The sequence below is a fragment of the Mauremys mutica genome, chromosome 5 (genome assembly GCF_020497125.1).
Source record: "Mauremys mutica isolate MM-2020 ecotype Southern chromosome 5, ASM2049712v1, whole genome shotgun sequence".
In the NCBI taxonomy this organism is placed as follows: Eukaryota; Metazoa; Chordata; order Testudines; family Geoemydidae; genus Mauremys; species Mauremys mutica.
Genome location: NC_059076.1, coordinates 829,279 through 856,570, shown reverse-complemented (window position 1 = coordinate 856,570; position 27,292 = coordinate 829,279). Strand labels below are relative to the sequence as shown.

The 27,292-nt window shown below is 41.0% G+C and overlaps 1 protein-coding gene across 2 annotated transcripts; it reads left to right on the top strand.

The window, feature by feature from the left end:
* On the top strand, positions 1–26,900 carry LOC123371146 (YTH domain-containing protein 1-like). 2 transcript variants are annotated; one of them, XM_045018422.1, is made up of 16 exons: positions 1–120; positions 721–1,049; positions 1,185–1,539; positions 3,021–3,110; positions 3,574–3,627; positions 4,214–4,308; positions 15,186–15,294; positions 15,405–15,522; positions 16,758–16,842; positions 18,356–18,522; positions 21,171–21,253; positions 22,994–23,030; positions 23,123–23,162; positions 23,248–23,310; positions 25,305–25,439; positions 25,932–26,900. In XM_045018422.1, exons 2-16 carry the CDS (start codon positions 744–746, stop codon positions 26,148–26,150), a joined length of 1,956 nt encoding a protein of 651 aa, XP_044874357.1. In that variant the 5' UTR covers positions 1–120; positions 721–743; the 3' UTR covers positions 26,151–26,900. The 2 variants fall into 2 exon arrangements, with proteins under 2 accessions (XP_044874357.1, XP_044874358.1); XM_045018423.1 differs by lacking the exon at positions 3,574–3,627.
* The last annotated feature ends 392 nt before the right edge of the window (positions 26,901–27,292 follow it).

Genomic DNA, 27,292 nt, shown 5'->3' with positions numbered 1-27,292 from the left:
TATGTATATTATTTTCAGATGGTGAACTGAATGTTCTGGATGACATTTTGACTGATGCTCCAGACCAAGATGATGAGCTGTATAATCCTGATAGTGAGCAAGATAAAAATGAGAAAAAGGGTATGTGGCTTTACTACTCAGATATCTTGCTAAAAAGTAGACAGCAAAATTTTACTGGGCAAGGTGATTAAAGTCTGCAAGGTGACAATGTTCATAACCCGGGTAATGGAATCCCAAACGTTTTTTGTGCAACTGTGCTTATAATGTAATCTCTGACCTTATGGACAAACATAATAAAGTAGGGCTTCTCTTTAGCTGACGATCACAGTGAATCTGGGTTTTCAGTAGATATAGCTGATATCTTACAAATTATTTTTTTGGTCTAGTAAACTGAATACAGGAGTAGGAACAAGGAAGTCCTCTTTTCCAGTCCTTGCTCTGCTAGTAACTTTGTTTGGCCTTGCTCTTGTCACTTAGCCTTTCAGCATGAGTTTCTTGTCTTTCAATATGGAAAACATGAGTGTGACTGGGAAGTTAAGGACTTAATATTTGTGAAATGCTATAAACTTGAAAGGTTAATTATTTTTAAGAGTGCTTTGGAACTGAAACTTCAAGACAGTAAAGCTGATTTTAAGGAGAAATACTATCAAATGTAAAAAAGTCTTCTGATCTGATGTGTAAAATAACTTTGAACTTGGTCTCTATTGGTCTTTATTTAAGGGTCAAAAAGAAAAAGTGACAGGATGGAAAGTGCTGAAAGCAAAAGACAGAAGCCTTCTATGCATTCATCAAGGCAAATGATTCCAAAGCCGCCTAGCTCATCAGTTAGCAATAATAAAAGAATGGTGAGTACAAAAGGAAAGCCACTGTCGGAGTACAAGAATGAGGAATATCAGAGGTCTGATAGAAACAAGCGCCCAGATGATCGAAAGACCCGTATGTCAAGCAGCAGTTCAAGGGAACCATATAAAGGACAACTTGAAAAGACTTGCATGAGGAAAAGAGATGTTGACAGAAGGGCAAAGTCTTCCACACCAGATGGTTCTGAGGTAGTAAAAGTTATTGCAGCCTTAGAAATAAAACAATTTGTTTGAGGCTTTTATAAGGCACATTCTCTTAAGGCACTTTGTGCATCCAGACAATGTGTTCTATGACTGCTGATTGATTTTCTCTTTGAACATCAGAGAATTAGGCACGACGTAGATAGAAGACTGAGCAGATCCAGCCATTCTTCTAAAGAAGAGGTGAACTCTGAGGAATATGGCTCAGAACATGAGACTGGCAGCAGCGGTTCCTCTGAGCAAGGGAACACAGAAAATGAGGAGGAAGGAATGGAAGAAGAGGAAGATGATGAAGGGGAGGAGGATGAAGAGGTAGAAGAAGAGGGGGAGGAGGAGGAAGAAGAATATGAACAAGATGAGAGAGATCAAAAGGAAGGAAATGACTATGACACACGAAGTGAAGCCAGTGATTCTGATTCTGAATCCGCATCCTTCACAGATGGGTCAGTCAGATCTGGTTCCGGCTCGGATGCTTCAGGTAGATTGCTTCTTATTATACTACTTGATATCTGATTTTTCTTACTTGTTGTAAATATACTGATATTTCAAGGTTGACTTCTTCTTTTTGACTTGTGCTAGTGAGGATTAGCTTTGACTTTGGTCATCAGGTGATTTGTTGTTGTTTTAAGTGAATTTTTACAGCAAGACAATATAATGGAACATTAGTACTAAGGCTTGCCTGGAAATAATGACTTTCCACTATACTAGGCTCAAATTGCTGTAGATGAACTGGATTTGGCTTTGCTGGTTTAACACTTACAGCTACTACAGTCAGTACTACTTGACACTTCTTATATAGATTCGCTTATGATTTATCTTTTAAAGTTGATGGCAAGAAGTTCAATATAAATCTAGATGTGTGGCTGGGTGGAATAGTGAGGCTATTGCCTTAGCAATTTCTCCAAAGGTGTGAGAGAGATAACATGGGTGGGTCTTGGTAAAAATGCATTTAGTGTTCTCATTCATTTTGAGGGAACACCACACAACTTGGAATGATGAGGAGTCCAGGATCAAAATAATTGGGGAAATAGGGACTTAAGAAAATTGCATGGCAACTGCCTGCACCATGCCTGGTTCTCGCTTTTTCTGCTAGTGTTTAATTTTCAGGAATATTAAATTCCTCTCAGAATTTAAGAATAAATTAAGCCCTTTTTATGGAGTGCTGCTACATTTATTGACTACTTGGTTCTTTTGGTATAGACTAACTTGGAAGGGTGGATGAAATCTTGAAAAAGATCATATAATTTTGCTCAATGGAGAGATCACTTGATGGCATTTCTTTATTGTTGTTTGATTTTGATGAGAAGCATGCCTACAATCTTGTTAAAAAGGGTTTCTGTCATATAGCTTCCTTGTATTGAGAGCTTCATAGCTGGTCCTCCTGAGTAGTTTAGGCACAGGTGGGCCAGCCTTGGTATTTGGAGTTAGAGAGTGAAAACAGCCTAAAAAAATAAAAAGGTGTAGTAATTTTTTCCCCCAAGAAAAAAGTTTGAGGTATAATTTAACTTTTAGGGGAAAAGAGACCTATTGACAATGTTCCCCAGTGGGTTTTTTTTATTTATTATTACTTCTATCACTTTTCTGAGCTTTCAGATACAGAGAGTAGCGTCACAACACAGTTCTTCTATTTGGTGTCACTGCAAATTTCTAAAGCATTGGAGAGAAGAACTAAAGCCGCCCCAAACCTAGTGAATCACTTCTGTATCTTAAACTTTGTATGGAACTTGCAGATTTCTTGCTGTTTACCTTTCCCTCATGAGCTACAAGTTTGAAAATTAGGGTAAATTATTGTACATGATATTTGAGGAGGGACTTAGGACAGAAACCTAAATCTTGTTAGAACCATATACCCTTGTAGTTATCACAAATCACACTTGTCTGTTGCCAGTGCTTTCATCCATTTTTGTCTTCCATGTGTGATATTTACAGTACTGCTTATCTTTGTTTTGGGATTTTTAGATGAGAAAAAGAAGGAAAGGAAGAGAGCTAGAGGTATCTCTCCAATTGTTTTTGATAGAAGTGGAAGTTCTGCATCAGAATCATATGCAGGTATTTGTTTTCCTTTTACTGCCTGTCATGCTGACTTGTATCAAATCTTGAAATGTGAACACTGTAGAAATTTGTGGGGTATGCAGCTTAATATTTTAATTGTTAATTTTGTATTGACTTTTGGCATGTTCTGTGTGGATAATTTTGGGGAAGTAGGCTTTCTTGTTACTTTTAATGCTATTCTGTTGCTTAAGTGGAATTTTCACTTTTTAAAAAAACTTGGAAGATGATGATTCAGTGACTAGTTTTCTGAGTAGGAAACTGTTCAAACAAAAACAACCAAAACAACCCAAAAAACTAAAACAAAACACTCGTGCACATTGAGCAGTATTTTTGTGTGTGTGGGTGCGCGCCAGGAGGAATAATTTGTCATGAATGAAAATTGTATGTGACAAGGCTGTAGAAATTGTATCTTATTTCTATCAAGGCTCAATCTGAACAAATGTACTTTGGCTAAACACAGGTTCAGAAAAGAAGCATGAGAAATTATCATCTTCCGTTCGTGCTGTCCAAAAAGGTATCATTTAAATTTGAATTTTTAATGCATGCCCCATCACAAGCCATTGTCTCTGTCCATTCATTATGTTATGTCGAAGTGGTAATGTTCCGATATAACAATCTGAATACTTGATTTGTGAGTGTAAACAGTGATGCATCTCCATCCTGATTTATTTTTGCATGTCATTAGAGGTGCAAAAAACATGTCAATTCTTTGCTTGTTGCAGGAGCAGCAAAATAGCAATGAGATGCTTTTACTTGAAAAGGGGAATGTATTTAACAGTACTCTATTCAACAATGCCTGATGCAAATGTTTCACATTACCTATCCTGGCGCTGTAAGCTGGGGTACAAGTATATCGGAACATCACTAGGCTATGTTTGATTTTTATCTGAAGTTAAGTTTTAATTTTTATTTTATTTTTTTAAATAAAAGCTTGGCATTGCGTGCTCTTTGGCATAGATTTCAAGGTTGCAGCTGGGGGTGGAAGGTTTTAACTCTTGATTTAGGTAGGGGTTGGGAGGGCCTTAAAATAAACATCCACTACCTAGTGGAAATAATTTTTAAAAGTTTAAACTTGAGCTTATTTAAAATTTGTTTTTCAGACCAAACCAGTAAACTTAAATATATTCTCCAAGATGCAAGATTTTTTCTCATCAAGAGTAACAACCATGAAAATGTCTCACTTGCCAAAGCTAAGGTACGTCAAACTTTTCCTGAAACTGATTTTTTTATCATGAAGCTTAGTACAGAAAGGGACTGACACTCAAGCCCATATTATTTCCTGTGCCAAAATTGCAAACCTGTTTTTAGCTTCCTAATTCTCAAATTGTAGCTGCTGTGGCACCAACACAAATTAGAGCAGCTCGTTGACTGCTCTTAACTTATGCCAGCAGGCTGTAATTACTAACGACTGTATGCCAGATGAGAATTAGAGTGTAGTTTTTATGTACCACTGAGACGCCTCCTATATCAAGAGGGCAGTTGGTGATGGATGGCATGGCAGCAGGCCCAGCCAACTTTATGCCACCTGAGTTATTCTCTTCCCTTGCCAGGGGTATCTCAGCTGGGAAGCTTCAGCCAGATTCTGGCCTCTAAATATACCTCTTTCAGTACATGGTGAGAGTTTGATCTGTATGTAATTCCAAGGAAAACAAACGAAAAACTGAGTGCCTGAGTTGATGTCCGTTACTCCTGTGACAAGATCCTCTTAATATTAAATTTTGGCAAAAGAAAAATTTAGGTTATTGTATTAAAGAATCAGTTTAATGTTTGTGTATTCATATGTCTAGATAATACTTACTCCTGTCTTGAGTGCAGGGTACTGGACTAGATGACCTCTTGAGGTCCCTTCCAGTCCGATGATTCTGTGTTTTGGAGTATGGTCATGTAGGAAGTCAGTCAGGAAAATAAGGACCATCATTTGAAGAAGAACTTCTATCTGTATTGCACTGGGGGTTATATGCATGCACCGAGCACTCTGAGCTGTAGCTTTTGAAAGTAGTAGTGTCTGCTGGTCCATGTGCGCCCTTGTCTCTGCCTCATGGTGTCAACCAAGGCAATAAAAGGGCCGGGCATAACGACTGCACCCTTAGTTCCTTCTCACCGCCACATGGTCTGAGTTGGAGCCTCTTCTACCTCCTGTCTCTTGTGATGCATTTTCCTAAATACAGAAAAAAGACTGTTTTACTCTTACATATAGTTAGGGGGAGGGATAGCTCAGTGGTTTGAACAGTGGCCTGCTAAACCCAGGGTTATGAGTTCAGTCCTTGCGGGGGCCATTTGGGGATCTGGGGCAAAAATCTGTCTGGGGATTGGTCTTGCTTTGAGCAGGGGGTTGGACTAGATCTCCTGAGGTCCCTTCCAACCCTGATATTCTATGATTCTATTGCTGTGGCAGATTTAGTGTTAGAAGTAGTTTTTAGGATGCTAAGGACTTTGGATGCCTTTTTACCAGCTAACTGCCTCCCTAACACTCCCTCCCCCAGCACGTAGGCCTGGGTATTGGATTAGGCCAAAGACACCAGGGTTCAAGATCTGCACGTCGCACTGAGGTGCAGTATCTGCCTCTGCTCCCAGCCCATACCTGGGAAGGCCAGACTCTCCGCCTCAAGAAGCACCTCATAGAGGTTGCCATGAGGCCACACTCAGATCCAGGCTGGGGAAAACACTCCCACCACCCCGGTACATCGGCCTGAGCAGTTGAGGAACATGTCTTCTACCGTTGAGCTCCAGTCCGGTTCTGCTGGTATGAGCACTACAGATCCCGTGCAGGGGGCCACGCCATGAGGCAAGGAAGCATGTGCATAAGCATGACAGTAATTCTGCCTCAAAGCCCAAGAAGGATGTTGCATTCTCCATGAGTTCCAGGCATGGAGAAGTGGAGCATTCCAAGGCTCACAAACATGACAAGAAGTTGCATAGAACACTGGATCTGCCAGTCCCGGTTACAGAGCCACATATTCTTTCTGGATCGGTATCTCCAAACTCACAGGAATTGTTGGTTCTGAGGCAGTCCTCCATTCCATCCCCGGTTCCATCTGTGGAATGCATGTCACTGACAGTGGGGAGGCTCGAGTCAGCTCCTGGACCTCATGAACTGTTTGTCCTGGATGAGATTACATTGCCATGTCTCCCGGTACATTTGCCCCATAAGAGACCCCATTCCTCTGCATTGGACTTGCCATCTTTGGGTCGTGTTCCTGAGCACATCCCTGCAACTCACCTGGATCCACTCGTTCTGATGGCAGCACCATTCGAACAAGGATCTGACTGATCCGTGTCTGAGGACTCGGAACACATGATCTGCCTCTTCCATTCCATCGGCATGAGTACCCAAAAGCTCCATGAGCTCAGTGGCAATATCCTCCCTTTCCTCAGCACAGGAGCCACTGGTACCCCAGTCCATGGGGACCCCTGTAGCGACCGTAGTATCCTCCTGGTTGGCCATACTGGGGGTCTTGGCTCCAGTATATGACCATGGAACCTTCCTGATCTGCCCAAGAGGAGTTCCCCTATCTCGCCACTCTGTCCTTCATCGAGTAGATGTTTGGGCCTGGGGTTGGAAAATGCACTGGTTAGTCCGACTCTGTCAGATCCAGAGTAGTTCCCCTCATCTCCAGATATGGCAGTGTTGTGGACTCCTTCCTCCTCCTCCGAACGACTGTCACCAGTTCCAGGGACTGTTACATAGGGTGGCTGCTGCCCTCCACATTCCACTGGAGGAGGTACAGGACAGCCAACACCAGTTACTTGATGCGTGTATTGGTACCATCCAGAGTGGTTTTCCAACCGGCCCATACTGGCATACCCTGGCCACTTGCATACCCACCCCAAAAGAGACATAAAAAGATACCGTGTACCAACAAAGGGTCTAAGTTTCTGCTTTCTCAGCCCCACTAACCTCCAATTCCCTGGTTATTCAGGTAGCTACTCAACGGGCCAGGCAGCAACACCCATGTTCCACTCCAACAGACAAGGAGGGTAAGAGAGATTTTGGACCGCCTAGATTGTAAGGTCTTTTCTTCAGCCAGCCTTCAGTTTTGTATCTCTAATTGTTTGGCGTTACTGACAAAATATGACTTTTTGAATTATGATCAAGCTTCCCTAGCAGGCTCATGCCTGCTTCCAGGCTATTTTAAAAGAAGGCAAACTGGTCACCCGGACAACGCTTCAGGCCATGGTGGATTCAGTGGACCCATCTTCATGCACTGTGGCTACAGGCATCGTTGTGGAGAGGGAATCCTGGCTGCATTCATGTTGTTTCCCAGGGGAGGTGCAGAACTTAATTGAGGATCTCCCTTTTGATGAATCTCACCTCTTCAGCTAGAACACTGATGATTCCCTGCAATCCCTCAAAGACTCTAGAACAGTGGTTCTCAAACTTTTGTACTGGTGACCCCTTTCACATAGTAAGCCTCTGAGTGCAACCCCCCCCTTATCAATTAAAACCACTTTTTAAAATATATTTAACACCATTATAAATGCTGGATGCAAAGCGGGGTTTGGGGTGCAGGCTGACAGCTTGCGACTCCCCCATATAATAACTGACACCCCCCTGAGGGGTCACGACCCCCAGTTTGAGAACCCCTGCCCCAGATCCACCCTATGATCACTGGGTATTTATACACCCACGTGCAAATTCTATCATCCATTTCCTGCACAATGGCACCGAGCTCTTCAGTTCTTCCATCAGCAACCCTATGAGCCTCCCCATAAGTGTCTGAAGATCCAACGGCTCTGTCCGCATGGTCCATCAGCTCAGGCTTTGACATCACACTCAATCTTGGTGTAAGCAATAATTTTTTGTGCTGTTAGAGAGCCATCTTGCACCCCACAATTCATACAACCCACTCCTTTCGGGGCTGTCTAGCACTCTTTCTACCAGCCTGGAGTGCAATAACAATGGACAAGTGAATCCTGTGTGAGGTTCAACATAACTATATGATCAAGTTCACAGTGCTACCTCATCCACATCCCCCGTCCCAATCCCACCTCTTAGATGAGACTCACAATAGTATCCGCGCCTTAGAGGTGGACTGCAGAGAGGGGCGATAGAGCCTCTTCGCATGACCTTTCAGGGTGCAGGGTTCTACTCCACCTATTTCCTGGTACCCAAAAAAAAGAGGGGAAGGAGACAAATCCTAGATCTCTGTGGTCTTAACCACTTCATATGCAAGCCAAAGTTTTATGTGCTCATTCTCGCAGCCATCATATTCCTCTTGAAAGAGGCATATGGTATACAGCAAGATGCTTACTTCCACGTAGGTATCCACCCAACCCACAGATGGTTCTTGAGATTTACAATGGGCCCTTGGCACTTCCAGTACAGAGTTCTACCGTTCAGGCTCACCACTGTCCTTCAGCTCTTCCTGTCATGTTCTTGTCATGTCATACAACACCGCCACTGTTTACTACATAAACAAGCAAGGGGGCACAAGGTCACCAGCACTGTGTGTGGAAACAGTTCGCCTCTGGAGTTTGTGGATCACACACAGTATCCTGTTGTCAGCAGCTTTCTCTGTAGTGGCGGCCCATCTCTGGTGTCAAGGGGTCCTCATCTCAATGACTCTCTGGTCGTAGTGCAGTCCAGATGGGAGGCTCGAGTACTGACTTCCCTGCTGCTGCTTCTCCTATCCTCCCTGGGCGTGAGTGTAAACATATAAAAATCAACAGTGAACCCCACACAGTTCCTGAAATTCATTGGGGCACTCATCAAGACAGTCTCTGCATGTACCTGCCTACCAGAGGACAGGTTCCTGACCCTACTGCAACTGATTACTAGAGTGACTTCCAATCCTTCTCTTCTGGCCAGAACTTGCCTTTCCCTTCTTGGCCACATAGTGGCATGCACATACGCCACCACCTTCATGCTTTTTTGCTTCTTCTGTCTACAGCTGTGGCACCAGAGAGCCTGTTCCATAATGCTCCATTCCATGGACACCCTACTGACTGTTCCTTCCCAAGGTTCTTTCTCCCTTTGGTGGTAGACAGAGCCAGCTCAGGTTTGCACCTGGATGCCTTTCCTTCTGCACTCTCTAACCATGATGCTCCATTACAGACTCATCAGTCGGTGGATGGTGCACCCACATGGGCGAACACATGATTCAAGGGACTTGGAGTGCTTGGGAATCCTGGTTGCACATCACCATCCTAGAACTTGGGGCAGTAAGGAGAGCATGTCGTGTATTTCTCCCATACATCCACTCCCGTCATGTTCTCATTATGTTAGACTTCACCACCACCATTTACTTACATAAACAATCAAGGGAGTACAAGGTCACCAGCACTGTGTGTGGAGGCATCACACACAGTATCCTGTTGTCAGTGGTTTATCTCCTGGGGACTCGGAATGTGATTTGTGGATGTTCTCAGCAGGAATTTCATGGCTGACCACAAATGGGAGCTAAACAATTCCGTGGTAACAGGCATTTTTGGCTGTTGGGTGACTCTGACCAAGGATCTCTTTGCCTCCCGTGCCAGCACCGAATGCAAACAGTACTGTTCCGGGACAGGTTCGGAGCCTGTTTCCAAGGTTACACCCTAGTCATCTGCTGGTCAGACCAGTTCAGTTATGCCTTCTCTAACCTATGTCTCCTGCCCTGGGTCCTCCCCAAGATTCCACAGGGGAGAGTGTGACTGTCATCCTGATCGCCCTGGCCTGGCCTCTCTAGTTGTGATTTCTTCTTCTTCTCCACCTGTCAAACCATACTTCATTTTTGTTACCAACATTCCCAGAGCTGCTCTCACCACACAACAGCAGGATCAGATATCCTGATCCGCAGGCGCTTCACTTGACACCCTGGTTTTTGGATGGGCATCTTGACTAGAACAGGAGTGCTCATTGACTGTACAAGACATTCTTGCAAGTAGTAGGAAAGAATCCACTTGGCGATCCTACCAATCCAAGAGGAAACATTTTGCCTCCTAGGCCCTGCAGAAAGGGCTTGCCCCTGAGGCAATGGGCATTCCTCTTCTCTTGAAATATCTCCTGTCCCTGAAAGTGTCGGAACTCAACTCTTATCAAGATCAAGATGCACGTAGCAGCCATTTAGTGCTTTCCACACTCCTGTGGAGGGGCACTTGGTTTTCACTCACATATTAATTGCAAGGTTCTGGAAGGGCCTCACGTCCTCCCATTCATCCCATCGTTCGCCAGAACTAAGGCTGTCAAGCGATTAAAAAAAATTAATCGTGATTAATCATGTGATTAAACAGTAATAGAATACCATTTATTTAAATATTTTGGATGTTTTCTACATTTTCAAATATGTTGGTTTCAATTACAACACAATACAAAGTGTACAGTGCCCACCTTATTTTTTATTACAGATATTTACACTGTAAAAAAACAAAGTATTTTTCAGTTCACCTAATACATATACTGTAGTGCAATTTCTTTATCATGAAAGTTGAACTTACAAGTGTAGAATTATGTACAAACAAAACCTGCATTAAAAAATAAAACAATATACAACTTTAGAGCCTAAAAAGTCTACTCAGTCCTACTTCGTGTTCAGCCAATTGCGAAGAGAAACAAGTTTGTTTACATTTATGGGAGATAATGCTGCCCACTTCTTAATTACAGCGTCACCTGAAAGTGAGAACAGGCGTTCACATGGCACTGTTGTAGCCGGCGTCGCAAGATATCTATATGCCAGATGTGCTAAAGATTCCTATGTCCCTTGATGCGTCAACCACCATTCCAGAGGACATGCGTCCGTGCCGATGACGGGTTCTGCTTGATTACAATCCAAAGTAGAGTGGACCGACTCATGTTCATTTTCATCATCTGAGTCAGATGTAGACCAGCAGAAGGCTGATTTTCTGTTTTTGGTGATATGGGTTCTGTAGTTTCTGCTTCGGAGTGTTACTCTTTTAAGATTTCTGAAAGCATGCTCCACATCTCATCCCTCTCAGATTTTGGAAGGCACTTCAGCTTCTTAAATCTTGGGTTGAGTGCTGTAATTATCTTTAGAAATTTCACATTGGTATCTGCATTTTGTCAAATTTGCAGTGAAAGTGTTCTTAAAATGAACATGTGCTGAGTCATCATCCGAAACTGCTATAACATGAAATAAATGGCAGAATGAATAAAACACAACAGGAGACATACAGTTCTCCCCAAGGAGTTCAGTCAAGAATTTAATTAATGCTTTTTTTTTTAAAACGAGCATCAGCATGGAAGCATGTCCTCTGGAACAATGGCCAAATCATGAAGAGGCATATGAATCTTTAGCGCATCTGGGACGTAAATACCTTACTACGCCATCTACAACAGTGCCATGTGAATGCCTGTTCTCACTTTCAGGTGACGCTGTAATTAAGAAGTGGGCAGCATTATCTCCCATAAATGTAAACAAACTTGTTTCTCTTCGCAATTGGCTGAACACGAAGTAGGACTGAGTAGACTTTTTAGGCTCTAAATTTTACATTGTTTTATTTTTTAATGCAGTTCTGTAACAAACTAAATTTTTAAGTTGCTCTTTCATGATAGAGATTGCACTACTGTACTTGTTATGAGGTACATTGAAAAATATTATTTCTTTTATAATTTTTACAGTGCAAATATTTGTAATAAAAAATAATATAAAGTGAGCACCGGATACTTTGTAGTCTGTTGCAATTTAAATCAATATATTTGAAAATGTAGAAAAACATCAAAAATATTTAAATTTCTATTTGTATTCTATTGTTTAACAGTCAGATTAATCATGACTGATTTTTTTTTTTGAGTTAACTGCGATTAATCAGCAGCCCTACCCTGAACCTCAACCTTGTCCTCACAGCATTGATGAAATCACCCTTTGAACCTCCGGCCTCCTGTTTCCTTTTTCTTCTCTCTGTGAAGGTTGTTTTCCTGGCAGCTGTTACCTCTGCAAGAAAGATAGGCGAACTGGGGGCCATGATGGCGGACCGCCCCGCTCTCTTCACCATGTTCCATAAGGACAAAGTTTCCCAGTGCTTGCATCCCAACTTTCTGCCAATGTGGTTTCCCGCTTTCACCTCAACCAACCCATACATGTATGGCCTTCTTTCCGAAGCCACATATCTTCACTCCCTTGATGTCTGTAGGGCCCTGGTCTTTTACCTGCAGAGGACTAAGCCGTTCAGGAAGTCCCCCGGGATTCTTAGTCACTATAACGGGAAAGGATTAAGGGGCAGGCCATCTCCACTCGGAGGATTTCTAAGTGGGTTTCATGCTCTTATCACTTACCGGGGCTGTCTCCACCCCTTGAGGTATGAGCCCACTCCATGAGAGCACAGGCATCAACTACGGCCATGCTTCACAACATGCCACTCATGGATATATGTAGAGCAGCCACATGGAGTTGAGTACATACCTTTACCTTTTTTCCCCATTTCACCCTGGTGCAAGACTCTGCTGCAGATGCCTCGTTCAGTGTGGCATTTCTCCATTCCACGGTTCTGTCATTTTTCCTTGCACCCTCCTCCTGACTAGGTACTGCTTGTTAGTCACCCTCTGTGGAATGCAATAGGGACTACCATTTGAAGAAGAGGAGGAAGTTACTTACCTGTAACCGGAGGTTTTTCCGAGATGTGTGGTCCCTATCTGTAGTCCAGTCCCACCCTTTTTTCCCTCTGCTGCAGATCTGTTTGATTTGCGTTGAAGGAACTAAAGGCTCAGTCAGTCCACCCCCCCCCTGAGTGCCTCAGTCGAAACCATGAGGCAGAGCAAGAGCACATGCGCAAACTGGCAGATGCTACTACAGTACTTTCAAAAGCTCCAGGTGCATGAGGTGTATGCATATAACCCCCAGTGGAATACAGATAGGGACCACACATCTCAAAGAATCTCTAGCTCCAGGTAACTGACTTCTTTTTGGAGCAACATTTGACATGCTACAAGAAATGTATTTCAAATATAACTTTTTAAAAAACTTGTCTGGGCATCTAGGGGAAAAATGGGGTATTTAATATTAATATCATTATTGTTGTGGCTCCTGGGAGCCCCGGTGATGGACCAGGCGTTGTGCTAGGTGCTAAACAAACACAGAACAAAGTCCTTTCTGGAAAGAGCTTAATCTCTCAGAACTTCTTAAAAAATTTGGAACATAGCCTCTCTTTGGTTACTAAATGTATTCAGTGCACAGTTCCTGCATTGCTAGATGTGTGGTACATCATGACTTTTGATTTGGAGGATATTTCATATTAATGCAGTTAGTTTCAATAGTTGTCATGGGGTGCATATGTGTATATATGTGGACACTTCATCAGTTTAAAAACTTTAGTATCTGAAGTTTGTTTAATGTAAGCTGGCGTGCTCAGAATCTGTGAAATCAGACCACATGTTATTTAGGTGCCTAGTTTTAGGCTTCCAAGTTTGACCTTTCCTGTCTGTTCAGTCTGCTTTTCTTGCAAGGTAATTTATCCCTCACTGAGGGTATGTCTACACTACCCGCCGAGTTAGCGGGCGCGTCTAGTCTAGATGCGCTAAATTGATCCCTGAGCGCTCTCCTGTCTATTCCTGTACTCCACCGCCGCAAGAGGCGCAGGCAGAGTCGATGGGGGAGCGGCAGCAGTTGACTCACCGCAGTGAAGACACTGCAGCGAGTAGGTCTAAGTACGTCAACTTGCGTAACTTAGATCGATTCTCCCCCCGCCCCTGGTGTAGACCAGGCCTGAGTAAACGGTTAAAATACAGCGTGGATTGTAGCCTCACTTAATAAGAGTGGAACAGGGAGCAGACTGTTCAGAAAGGAAATAAGTTCTCATTGCTTCCTGTCAGAGAGAAACTTGTGGAGTTCCGTGTGCAGGGTTTTCACCATTTCACTGAGGGGCAGAGTTTGCCCCATTGTAGAATAGGGCACTGGGCTGGATCACTGATTCTTGGTAATAGGGTCTTTTACTGCCATGGCTTCTGAAGCCATCAGCTGCCTTGAGACTTCCACTTCCCTTTTAAAATGGGAATTTAACTACACCCATGTGATAGGCTGGGTTGGAGGGGGGCACAGACCTGTAGTCTCTGGCTGTATATGTGTCTACTCTGAATAACGTGGAAAATGGTGGGGATGGTGCATCTCTCTGGCCACCCTGTTGCCTGCCCTCCAGATCACCCTTCTAGGCTGAAAGAGATGCTGCCACAGGGGCAGCTCAGCTGTCTTTCCACTTACACAGAGGACGATTGGGCAGTTTGTATTTGCACATTACACGTTGGCAATAATGTGGAAAAGAAATACAGGAAAAAGTCAGTACAATGTGTTACCCGGTTTGGGTGGGGCAAGAGGCCTCTTCCCTTTTTTTTTTTTTAATTAAACTGTGCTAAAATAAATTGAAAAAGTAAAACCATCAAATGAAGCTTAAAATTAAATCCTTTGCAGTCGGGTTTTAACTTTGGGCTTGGACTGTGGAAAGTCATAGCTGTGGGTGCTCTGCACCTTTGCTTTTCTGCTGTCTTCGAGCTGGCAACAGCACATTCACTGCTCAGATTCTTGAGCACTATTACTTTACTTGCAGTCTTTATATGTAAAGTAACTGCTCTTCTGTGCCTTAGGCACGGGCTAGCATCTAACGCATTCAGTGCAGTAATTGAAGCAAAGTCTGAAAAACACTGCTGGCAGAGCTCTCCCCCTGACACTATGGCCTCTCTACAGTATGCTTCAGCTCTATCATCCCGGTGTTGCCAATCTTGTGATTTTGTTTTGTTGTTTTTTTTTAAATTATCATAAGTCTCTTGATATTTGGTGTTAAACTTAAAGCCCCACCTCCTGGAGTCAGATTATGTGAGAATCTTTTTTTAAATAAAAACTAAATTTCTTGCTGTCATTGTTGCAGAGAAAAACTTGATGACCTGGGTGCACCCTAAAAACTCAAAAACCTGAAGGCAGAGAACCAACACATTGGCTTAAATATGAGACTAATTTTTAAATCTCATGACTTTTTAACACGGGGGTTGGCAATACCATTAGGTCTCCAATACAGCTGCCCCACAGTATTTTCTTCCAGACTACTAGCGTGGCCTTTTTCCTCCCCTTTTAAATCTTTTAAACTATTGAGTTAATGAACAGTTCCTTGCAGTGGCTGACTTGTGTACATTTCCCTTGGTTTTTTTTGTAGGGTGTTTGGTCAACTCTGCCAGTGAATGAGAAGAAGCTTAATGCTGCATTTAGAGCAGCAAGAAGTGTTGTTTTAATATTTTCTGTGAGAGAAAGTGGAAAATTCCAAGGTAAATGAAAGTACATTTGATGTGTGGTGTGTTGGTGGTGTGGGTTTTTGTTTTTTGTTTTGTTTTTTAAGAAGTTGTTCTGTTACCCTTTGCTATTTCGACTCCTCTAGGATTTGCAAGGCTCTCATCTGAATCCCATCATGGAGGATCCCCAATACACTGGGTTCTGCCTGCAGGAATGAATGCTAAAATGTTGGGAGGTGTCTTTAAAATTGACTGGATTTGCAGGTAAATATTTCTGTTCTTTTAAATGGGAGCATTTGTATACTACAAATGCTATTGTGGCAAGTCTAATAAGTAGGAATCTCAATCTCAACACTATTTCTAACTTTCATTCGTAAGTAGAAAATACATTGTCTCCATTCATTCTATCTGTTTGGTTGTGCCCCTTCTGAAAATTCACTTAAATGGGGAAAAATCTGCCCCATTATTACTATAGCTGGGTTTGGGACTCCTTCCAATAAGTGAGATTGCTATAGCAAATGCTTTTTGGTTTGCATAGTCCTAAACATTTTATACAGGGATTTTTAACTGAGCGGGTTTTTTTTCCAGTAGCCTAATAAACTGAAATTAGAAGCATTTGTTTGTAGTTATCTTAAAATCTTCCTTTTATAAAACAAAGTGTTCCTTTGAAATGTTCTGGACTCTTAGCCCTGGAGAGCAGAATAAAAACTCAAACGGGAAGTGTTTTGTACCATAGGGTCTGGTTAAGCAGAAAAGATGCTACTGCCTCAGAAAATGAAGGCCAGGTCGGAAAGAATAGATGCTCCTTTTTGGATGGAATAAATTATGCATATCTGATGTAAAACAGTAGGTAAAGTGATAGGATGCACCTGCTAAAAGGTCATAAAACAAACATTAGCAAGACAGACCAAGTTCAGGTAGCATATGTAGGAAATTTCCTTCAGTGATTATCCAATAATCTAATGCATCCTCAAAGATGTTATGCTACTGCCACTTGCCTCAGATAAAATTCTAGAGAATTGTACCCACCAGAATTCAAAAGTTACCAGATTTATATGCGTTAGCATTTTAGGCAGCAGTACATCAGAGTTGGAACTTCTGTTATTTAGCAGCACACTGAACGCTAATAGTCTTATCTATACAATGGAACCTTGCTAACCAACATTTATAAATTAGTACATGCTCTTTTCATCTCAGAGGTTAAATAGCAGAGTGCTGTAGTGAGAGGTCTCAGTGCTAAAATTGTTGGTCATGTGTGTGGGTTTGGGTTTTTTTTTTTTTGTTGGTTTTGTTTTTTTGTAAAAAAAAGACTAGTATAGTCTGAACTACACAATATTGAATTACAGATGTCTAAATGCATGCATTCTTAAATCTGTAATTCACAAAGGATCATGTTGTGGAGCAAATTAATGAGGTTATACAGTACTTAATGTCCTATTGTATGCATTTTTTAAACTAATAGACAAAATAACTATAAACGATACCACTTGCATATTTAGGCGTGAATTACCCTTCACTAAATCTGCTCACCTGACCAATCCTTGGAATGAACATAAACCAGTAAAGATTGGACGTGACGGACAGGTTTGTCAATTTTTTTTAATGAATGCCTTTAGTAATAAAGAGAAACAAAAGACATGATTAGATAAACTTACTCAAGATGTGATAACTTTTAAGCTCCTATAACTATTCAACTTTGCAGCACAGCTTTCATTGACTAGGGCATATGTGGGGCAAGGTTGATTTCTCTAGTACTGGAGAGGGAGCAGAATTGCAAAAGTAAGTTTGTTGCAGTTAGGTTAAGCAAATTATCAGCAATTTTGGTCTGGATATAATGTGACTAGCAGCAATCCCTGCTAACAAACTTTGTAACATTTCAAAGTTGCAATGTAGCAAACTTTGTTAAGTTTTTGTGGTAGTATAACTTTCACTTTGTATCAGAGTATTGTGCTTTTTAGAACAAGTTCTGGTGCTTTCAGTCTTTTGCACTGCGTTTGCCTTATGTATTAAGTTTCTTCTGACACAGATTCGACCATTATAATAGGCACACCTTTAAAATGCAAGCTGGTACCTCTTAGTTCTACCAGATATTTGAGAATACACTGAAATGGACACTGTCAACTCCAGTAATTTAGGCTTTATTTAAAAACACTTTAAAACCATTCATGTTGATTTTGTATTTATTTAAAAAACAATTTGTTTTGTTTTGAGGGAGGATGGGGGTTAAATATTCCCCTGCAGTGTGGTAGATCCAAACACGTTGTTCCTATGTACAAGATGAATTGTAAAAGTGACTCTAGAGGCAGTAGAACTATCTGATTTTACTGTTCAAAATTAATAATTTACAAAAAGCAAATGGACATTGCAAATCAGAGTGCTTTTTAAAATTAGTAATACTGTTTAAAGGAATTTTATCTGATTCTTTAACAGTTGCCCTTTAAATGGCTAAACAAATGTTTAAAACAAAAATATTTTCTGTCCACCTGTTGGTAGAATTGCAGTCAATCCCTTTTAAAAATGATTATATGAAATTGCTGAATCTTTGGAGAGAATATTCCAGTATATTCAGGTAACGTGTAATTAAAATGTATGCATTAAGTTAGCTGTAACAAATTGCCTTATATGCTAGAAACATATTATACAGTAATTACAAAAATTAAACCTCACTTTCACAAACTACCTGTGGCTCTTTCACTGAGTTTGGATAACATTTAATTCTTGAAAATAAATCTGCTTCACCATGCTTGTGGGATTATCATCCATATATTCCAGACTACAGTGTAAACTGATTAAGGTACGTGGTGATTATTTTCCTTAATTTTATGTGATTACAAAAAACTCTTTCAACTTTAAACAATAATGAGATGAAGCTGACCTGAATATCTGTTAGGAAGTTGTGTCCCCAGCATAGGGCTGTTTTATGATGATGCTAAATATCCCCTGAAGCACTGAAGCTAATGAAACTGTATTGTGCTCATTATTTTGTGGGATTGAAGTCTCCTCCTCAAAGTGTTGCTGTACCTGGCAAAAGTAATTAATGGGAGATGGTCCCTGTTTTCAGCTTGTAAATCACTGTTTAACTTCTAACTAATTCTAGGAAATTGAGCTTGAATGTGGAACCCAGCTTTGTCTCCTATTCCCTCCTGATGAAAGCATTGACTTGTATCAAGTCATTCATAAAATGCGGCACAAGCGACGAATGCATTCACAGCCCCGATCAAGAGGACGTCCATCCCGTCGAGAACCAGTCCGGGACGTGGGAAGGTTAGAAACGTTCTTTGGACTGATAATAGGCACATGTATCAGAATAACGTGATGGAGGAATGTGATTCATCAAAGCTTTCCCTGCGATAAAGAAGAGAGAAAATCCTCAAATCAAGCTGCATGGACGAGTTTGTGGCTTCATTGAGGATTTCACATTGTCCCCCGATCTGTCATATTTCAAGAGGAAAATGGGGATCTTTGCTTTTGCAGAAAAGTAGTCCTTAAATAAATAAAGCTCTCTAGTTTAGACTAGATCTTTTATACAGATAACACAACATGTAATGTCAGCCATAGGTAAGCTTGGATTTATTATGAGCAGGCTAGATGGAGGAAGAGGAAGTCTTTATATGCCAAAATATGTTAATATCTTGTAAAAGCCTTTTCTTTCAGGTGTGTCTCTGGATAAGCCTTATGAAATATGGGACTTTTATAAGGATCACTTATAATTTTGCAGAAGATGCCGCCTCATTTTGAGGATAAAATATTTAAATAATTTTGATACTCAAGAGGAGCATTATTGGGACTGTTTCAAATTGTATCACCGTGATGTGTTAACCCCATTGCCAAATATTCTCTAACATGTAACCACTGAATTCACACATCTTGCTGAGCTTCTGAAAACAGTAGGTTCTTTCCAAAGGGGATCGAATGGCCCTTGGAGACCCGGCAACAAACCAAAAAGAATGGCTGTTGCTGTGTCTGTATATACAACCTTTCCAGATGTTGGCAGTACCTGTGGACTTTAAAGTGTTTTTAGAGGATCGACATGGTTATTGATCACTGCTTTATGAACTTAACAGCATTTACCAGGAAAAGGGGGTATAACTTGTTACAGAATTGGAGAAGTCTTTGCAAAGAACTGATATAAGCCCTTCTACCAAACACCTTTTCCCTGTGTGTAGCCACTTTGCTTACAGATAAATCTAAAGTTTTTTTTTCTGCTAAAGACTGTATGGTTTGGGCTGAAACCTTTGGTTAAGTTTCCTCTTTGCGGAAACATCCTGTGGTAGGTACAGATACCCAACAAGAGTCCCCATTTCCTTGAGCTTAAAAAGGACACTGTAACGCGTAGGTAGGAGGAAACCTGGCAGCGCCCCCATATTTTTGGCTTTAAAGGACTGAGCACCAAGATGGCTTTTGAAGTTAAGCTAAGAGGTTTCCAGTGCAATAAAGTATTTACAAGTGAAGGTTTTGCAATGGACTGCAAACTATACATATAACACCACCACACCTTCTCAAGCCTGCCAGGGCCTCCATTTATGTATGTGGCTTACAGCTTAAAGTCAGTAGTTGGACTACTATATGAACTGTTACTATCATGTTTTATACCGGTCGTAAATGCACTCTCAAAACTACAAGAAAGCGGTATGTTTATTCTTTACACCAGCTTTTATTTTTCTTAATCTGATTTTGCTGTAGATGCAACTGCTTTGTTTTTTGGGTTTTTTGCTCAGAGGGTGAAGAATCTGCTTTCATTAAAAAAAAAATTGATACTGGGTAAAGCGGGCTTTTAAAAACTAAAAAGTGGGAAGGGGGAGGAGAAATGATTGTTATGGAAACAGGTCAGTTAGTAGATCTATTAACTGCTGGTATAGTTTGCAAAATGGTTAACTGATTTGAAGGAACTTAAATTTGAATCCTTTATCAAGGGAACTGTACCTGTTGCTGGAAAATTCATTTTTAGCAGAATGTTTTAAACAATCTAATACTAAACAGTGATTGGCCATTGTAATGCTATATATTTTCTTGGTGGAGGGGTACTAATGACCAGCAGAAGTCTATTGAAGAACTAACTCAAGCCAATAACTGGAATGGAGCTGCTTTTAAAATGGGTTCCCCCAGCATGAGTGAAGTTCTTGCAGATTTTTTTAATGCTTCATATCAGCAACAGAGGCAGTCTTCTTTAGAGAAGAGCTCTAATTATTTCAGTTAGGATGCTTCAGAGTTTTTAGAATTAATCCTTCCTTAGAAGGAACTGAGGTTAAACTAGTAATTAGTGATTAGTCAGTGACAATCCAAAAATACTTCTAGCCCAATCAAGTTAGATAGCCGATGGTGAAAGAGGCATGTGTGCAAATCATGCACACTTTTATTTTTAAATGTACCTGGAAAGAGGCTTCCATTTTACAAAAGTTTTGTCTGCCCTGTGGCTAACAAATTTTAGCAAAAGTGTGTCCATGTAAAATGGATAAAACAATTTGCAAATGAGGTTTACTATATTTAGATTTGACTGATCAGTTTTACTAAGTCTCTTTTTTTGTCTAATTCTTTTAGGTTAAATTAAGATGTAAAGTGGAAAGTATAATGTTAAAGCATAAGTTAAGAGATTGTTTTAGATCAGCTTGTTAAATATTCTCTTTGGATATTAAGCTATGGTTGGATCAGGTTCCTCTCTTACTGCCAAAGTCTGTTTATAACTATAAAGCGATAATCAAGTGTATGTATCTAGCATAGAGTAGGGCTTCTGATGATTTGAAGTTAAACTTAAAGCTTAAATTTATAAACTCTTGACTGTGAAGCATATGCAAAACTGCCTGAGTTGCGAATGAGATCCTGGCCAGCTCATGGTGCTTTTTTCTGTGAGGGGATGCTGCTGTGAAGAAACCGCCAAACAACCTTGTTTAATCTCTAATGTCTAATTTGTATAGGCGTCGACCAGAGGATTATGATATTCATAACAGCAGAAAGAAACCAAGGATTGACTATCCCCCTGAGTTTCACCAAAGACCAGGTTAATATCTCATGTGAACAAATGTAAAAGTATTTGTATTTTTATTATGGAATTTTGAATTCATACCGACCTAATGAGCTTTTAATATGTGACTAGGATTTAGAGTGGGATTTTTCAAAAGCACTCGGCATTGCCTACCTCCCTTCTCATTGCAGTTGATGGTAAATCTCCCATTTGTTTCACTGGGAGCTGAGTTAGGCCACTGCTGAGCCCTCTTGAAAATTCCACCTTAAATTTAGTGTAAATTCTTCAGTAGTCTTAAAGTAATCGGACCCTCCTTGCTTATACTAGGTGGTAACCCAGACAGTTAAAATAGCCTCTTCAAACTCCATTGCTTCCTAAATGGTGGGAGGGTTTCATTTTTATGATGAGCGCCTTTCTTGCCCGTAAACAGTAACCGAAACGTAATCATGAAGGTAGCCTATCCAAGTACCACTTTGAATGTCTGTAGCTACAAAAGTAGGCCATGATAGACCTATGTTAACTTTTTTCCATAATCTTTGTATTGGTTTCAAATTGAAATTGGTGATTGACCAGCATTTATTTGCAATGAATTGAGCTTTTTGTACTTTTTTTTGTAGACTTTTAACTGGGGTTCACAACTGGGGTCCCATGACCCTTAAGTCATGTGTGGGATGATACTAGAAGTTCCCATTTTGTTTTCAGAGAAACTTTAAAAAACTTGCTATAAAGCAGGTCGGAGTGTCCTCAGGCTGTTTTCAAGGGTGGCCCACTGGCAGGGTGGGGGAGGAGTTTCAGCTGGAAAAGTTAGGGTTTTCAGAAATAAAATAGCTTTTTCAGCAGGGTAAATGCAGCAGCCGCAGATTGCAGTATTACCAGTGTACCTTTGCTGCTGAGAAAGGCGGTGTTGGGACAGGACAGACTTCAGTCTAAGAAGTCTTAAGGGAATGTGCACTTCTGCGTATGATGCAGTATTTCCGTAGCAGATTTCTAAACCTTAAAAGCCTGCTTATGTTTCAGTGTCCAGTTTGAATAGACTTCAGAGGCCGATTTCTTCAAAGAAGAGTTACTTTAATAAAGTGCTGTCATCCTTAGTCAAACTTCCAAGAGCATTATGTACAGCTGAGAATTAAAGTTAAAAAAAAAATCACTTCTATAGCCCTGCAAAAATGCTTTACGTCGTTCTGATTCCTCCCACCTTTTACAAATGCTTTTTGCTGAACTGCTTAAAGCAAGAGGTGCCAATTGCTCTTTTTTTTTTTAAGATTAACTAGTGCCATCATAATCCGTTGTAAATTTTGACCTACTTTTTAATATGTCAAGGAACTTCCATCAATTGTTGCATACAGCTGTCCAGATTAACCCTGTCTATTGGACATGCAGTTAATAGGTAGAAATCTTGACCAGTTAACCAATACATGCCAATAGTCAAGTGCATGAGCATTGCCAAGCAATTCAGTCTAGTCTTTGTCTGCACAAATATCCCTTCCCCAATTTCTTTTGTACTGCATGCAAGCTCATAAGAATGTATTTATCCTTCTTTAACATTGGAATGCCCTTTTCTGTATGCCAATACTTTACCCATCAAAGACATGCAGTAAGTCTGTAGAAATTACTTTGCAAGCGCTTCTGAAATGAGATAAGAACAGCAGTACATACAAGAACATACCTTTAAGAGGAGGTTGTTGCAGAGGAAGGGTGGATGCTAATGACTGTAATTTAGGATTGTTATGGTGAAATGGTAAATTTGATTGATAACATTGCTTGATGTTTGAACAGGGTATATAAAGGATCCGAGGTATCAAGAAGTAGACAGGTAAGATGTGTTCATGTTGTTCATTTTTATGTCCTGGTAACTTGTTGATATCAGTTGCCTGGATTGAGTTTTGCAAATCTTATTCCCAACAGACGATTTTCAGGAGTTCGCCGAGATGTTTTTTTAAATGGGGTAGGTTGACGCATTTGTTTTTAACATAATTTCTTGCACTTCCAAAGTTGTTATCAAATCTTCATGTTGTTCTCTTTCATTGTAGTCCTACAATGATTACGTGAGGGAATTCCACAGCATGGGACCACCGCCTCCATGGCAAGGAATGGTTTGTGTCTTGTTCAGCTTCATTTTCTAATTGAAAATAAACCCCCACATTACCCTGTGGATGTGCCCACTCTTCCTGAGCTGCTCTCAGCCTTCGTACTCTGTTTAGTAAAGTGCCAGGTACTTCTGCTGTGTACTCTAAATTATGAAGTGTTGCAGGAAAACAAAATTGAATGGGGTAAATTACAATCGGTAATGTCAAGATACTGTAATCACTCTCACTAGCAGTGATCGAACAATATGTATCTTGAAGCTGTCTTGACAACCTAATATGTACTAGGACATAGGAATCCAACTTAGTTTGAATGCATAAAAAAGTGAGGAAATTTGTTCTCTTAAAACAAAAACCAACCAAAGAACTCTCCTTACAATGCACTATAACAGATGTGATCAGACCAGCAATCCATCAATATTTGAAGAAGGCTGAGTAGGAATACAGAATGTAGCAGGAGGGAAACTGGCCACTGAGGGGTCTGAGTGTAAGAGTTGTCTGGCATTGGCAGTGAAGGGTCGAGGGAGCACTGGAGTATATTTAGCATGGTCCTGGTTAGGTATGCTGCTCTATGGCACTGGCTTTTTGGTTACTTGTGTATTCAGTTGAATAACCAACCATACCAGCAAACTATTATTCGTACACTGAGTGCATGAAAACGTACCAGTCGCTATCTTTGTTATACTGAGATGGGGTTCTCTGTCAATTGGAGGGCAGAAATGATCCGCAGTTACAGAGGAATGACTAAGTTATTCTCAGGTTTCAGAGTAGCAGCCGTGTTAGTCTGTATCCGCAAAAAAAACAGGAGTACTTGTGGCACCTTAAAGACTAACAAATTTATTTTAGCATGAGCTTTCGTGAGCTAAAGCTCACTTCTTCGGATGTGAAGAAGTGAAGATGTGAAGCTTTAGCTCACGAAAGCTCATGCTAAAATAAATTTGTTAGTCTTTAAGGTGCCACAAGTACTCCTGTTTTTTTTAAGTTATTCTCAGTTATCCAATTCCCTCCATTCTGGCTGTATCTGGAGTTGGATAATCACTGAGCAGTTATTTCTCAATAACACTTGCATATTTATAGCACGATCTCTGCTCTGACTCTTGTACTTGGGAATTGTCAAATGGTTTGCCAGCAGCAGAGATGCCCCCATGGCTTCTCACTCTGACTTTTTTTTTGGTTCAGCTAAGTGTGCAAAAATACCCAAACAAATGAGGCAATCAGACTGCAGGAAGGGAAGAGCTCTTCAAAGAAAACTCAGTTCTCTGACCCATCTATCCATCCTTGCGCCCAGCCCGTCTCTACAGGCTGGCTAAATACGCATTTAAACTAGAATCCAGCCCTCCCAGGCAGTTCAGTTTGGAATCACTATGCAAGCAAAACACTGTGGTGACTGACTATGGGAGGAGAACGGCCTGGCTGATACAGGGAGTGGAAGTAAGACAAGTTGAGGGGACATGGAGGAGAATGGCCAAAACACGTTTTTATTTATTTATTAAGATCAGTTTAGCTTCTGGCTTTTTGGCAGCCTATTTTTATCTTGTGGAATAGGCCTTTCATTCAAACTGTGAATATCCTAATAAAACTCAGCGGAATAACAGGTGCTTCGGCCTTGAAACCTCACTCAGCCTAGGATACGCTTGTCTGCATGACTCCTATATGAGGTAGCCAGTACAACACCTAGTGAACTAATGAAAGCTGAAGTGTTCACAGTATTTCTCTGTCAGCCATGAAAATGGGTATCTTTAAGTGCTTTGGGGATATAGTTTTAAATAAATGCTGGTAGCTGAAATTCAGTGAGAAGATCTGGTTGGAATCTACGCAGTGTCCTGCTGTCCACTCCATATGCAAGATAATGTTTTAAGCCATAGTCTTGCAGAGGAGAATATATTTAAATGTATTTGTTTTCCTTCAGAATGGCAGGTAACTTGTCCTTGTAATCCTCACTTTAAGGGTGATTTGCTCTGTATCTTGGAGTGTTCAACAAACATCCTTTAATTTCCTTACAGCCACCCTATCCAGCTATGGAACAGCCTCCCCATCACCCTTACTATCAGCACCATGCTCCTCCACCTCAAGCTCACCCTCCATACTCAGGACACCACCCTGTACCACATGAAGCAAGATACCGAGACAAGCGAGTAGTAAGTGTATATGAAAGCAAAGTGGAAGGGGTAAATCCTACAGACTGGCAGAAGTAGGAATAGGGGAGATTTGGGGGTCGTTAGGAGCCTAAGCATAGAGGAGGTTTCTTATTTCTGAAAATCTTGGCCTTACACCTGGGCTCCTAAATGTACTTTTGAAATCAGGTCACTGAGGTGCCTAAAGCAAGGCTGTGGGTGCTTTTGAAACCCCCTGAGGGATTTAGGAGCACAAGTCCCACCATTTCTTGGCTCAAGTTTGTGGAAGGCTTCCAGCTGTCAATGCGTACACTTCCCTGGTTGAAATTGAGTCCAAATCAGGAAGGATTTTTTTGGTAGCTGTAGCTTGTTTGGAGAGGGGAGGAAACTTGTGCCGTTGCTATGAAAAAGTTTATGCTAAAGTTTCTTATTATCAAAAGGCCCTGGTAGTGGGTGGGTGAAGTGCTGGGACTGACTGGGCAGTTAAATAAATAGCATTGTCCTTCCCTTTCACAGCACGACTACGATATGAGGGTAGACGACTTTCTGCGTCGCACGCAAGCAGTGGTCAGTGGCCGGAGAAGCAGACCTCGAGAGAGAGAGCGGGAGAGGGAGCGCGATCGTCCCAGAGACAACAGGAGAGACAGAGAACGGGGACGGGATCGGGAAAGGGAGAGAGAGAGAATTTGTGAGCGGGACAGAGACCGGGGGGAAAGAGGCAGATATAGAAGATAATCCATCTGGAACCAGTGGTCATTTGAAACAAAACAACAAAGCTTGTATTTTTTTTGTGTGTTTACAAGTAGTACACTTTATTTTCAGCTGTCTACTTAAAGTTTGTTGTGTAGAAGGTTTTACAATGACCCTCTTTGTTCCAAGCATGCAGTAAACTACAAACTGGAAAAACTCAATCAGCCAAAAGAAAAAATGCACAAAGTTGATATTTGAGTTGACATTTTTATTGGAGAATGGGAAACAGTTAAGAATGTAGATATTGGTTCGTTTTCAATAAGTGTTCATCTACTTCTAGTGACTTCCTCCTAGGTTTTTTTAAAATATTGATAACTGCCATAATTTTTTTTTTTGCTTTATTTTCTTACATGTAGTTTCACATGGTTCAGTGGGAAAAAAATGCTGCTATCAGGTATGCAACTATTGAAGTATGATGATTTGACTGTATGGCAGTGTTGTAGCAGCCTTTTGTTTTTCTGTTTTTAACCTTTGCTGTAGAGTGTTCTGTCAGTCTTCAATAATGAAAGCAATATTAAGAAGACACTATTGATATCTAATTTTTAATCTTTTTAAAAATCTTCCTGTGTTCAGTAACCCTCTGGTCCATGCTATTGTCTAGCCTCTCTCTAAAATGTACACATTGCTTGGAATGTTCACAGTTTGCGTGTGTGGCAGCAGAAAATGTTGCTGTATTCTACATTGCTACCATTTTTATATAAAAAAATAATAATAAATTGGTAACGATTAAAACAATTGATTTTAGTTTGGCTTGTTATTTTAAAGGCTTCCAGGTTTGCTAACAGTTATAGGAAGGCTGGCCTGTGTATTCAAAAGTTACCTATTTTTCCCCTCAGTAACGATATTTCCAATGAGTGAAATTCAACCCAGACAGCTGTAAGCTGGGCCTCAGTGTCACCAGAACTAAGCGTTGGCCTACACTAACGCTGTAACTCTCTAAGTTACACAAATTACATAACTGAAGTTGATGTGACTTAGGTGGACTTACAAGCTCTCTTGTCGACATAGCTTCCACCTCTTGGGGGTGGTGGAGTACAGATCGATTTAGTGTGTCTTCACCAGAACTGCTAAATCAACACTGCTCCATCAATCACAGCAGTGTTGATTTCGCTGGGAGGGCAGACATG

Bases quoted from the DNA above. Each gene is read 5' to 3' on its own strand.
- LOC123371146 (XM_045018422.1), top strand. From the start codon at position 744: ATGGAAAGTGCTGAAAGCAAAAGACAGAAGCCTTCTATGCATTCATCA. The intron at 1,540-3,020 runs GTAGATTGCTTC...TGGGATTTTTAG, and splicing joins TTCCGGCTCGGATGCTTCAG to ATGAGAAAAAGAAGGAAAGG. The intron at 4,309-15,185 runs GTACGTCAAACT...TTTTTTTTGTAG, and splicing joins TCTCACTTGCCAAAGCTAAG to GGTGTTTGGTCAACTCTGCC.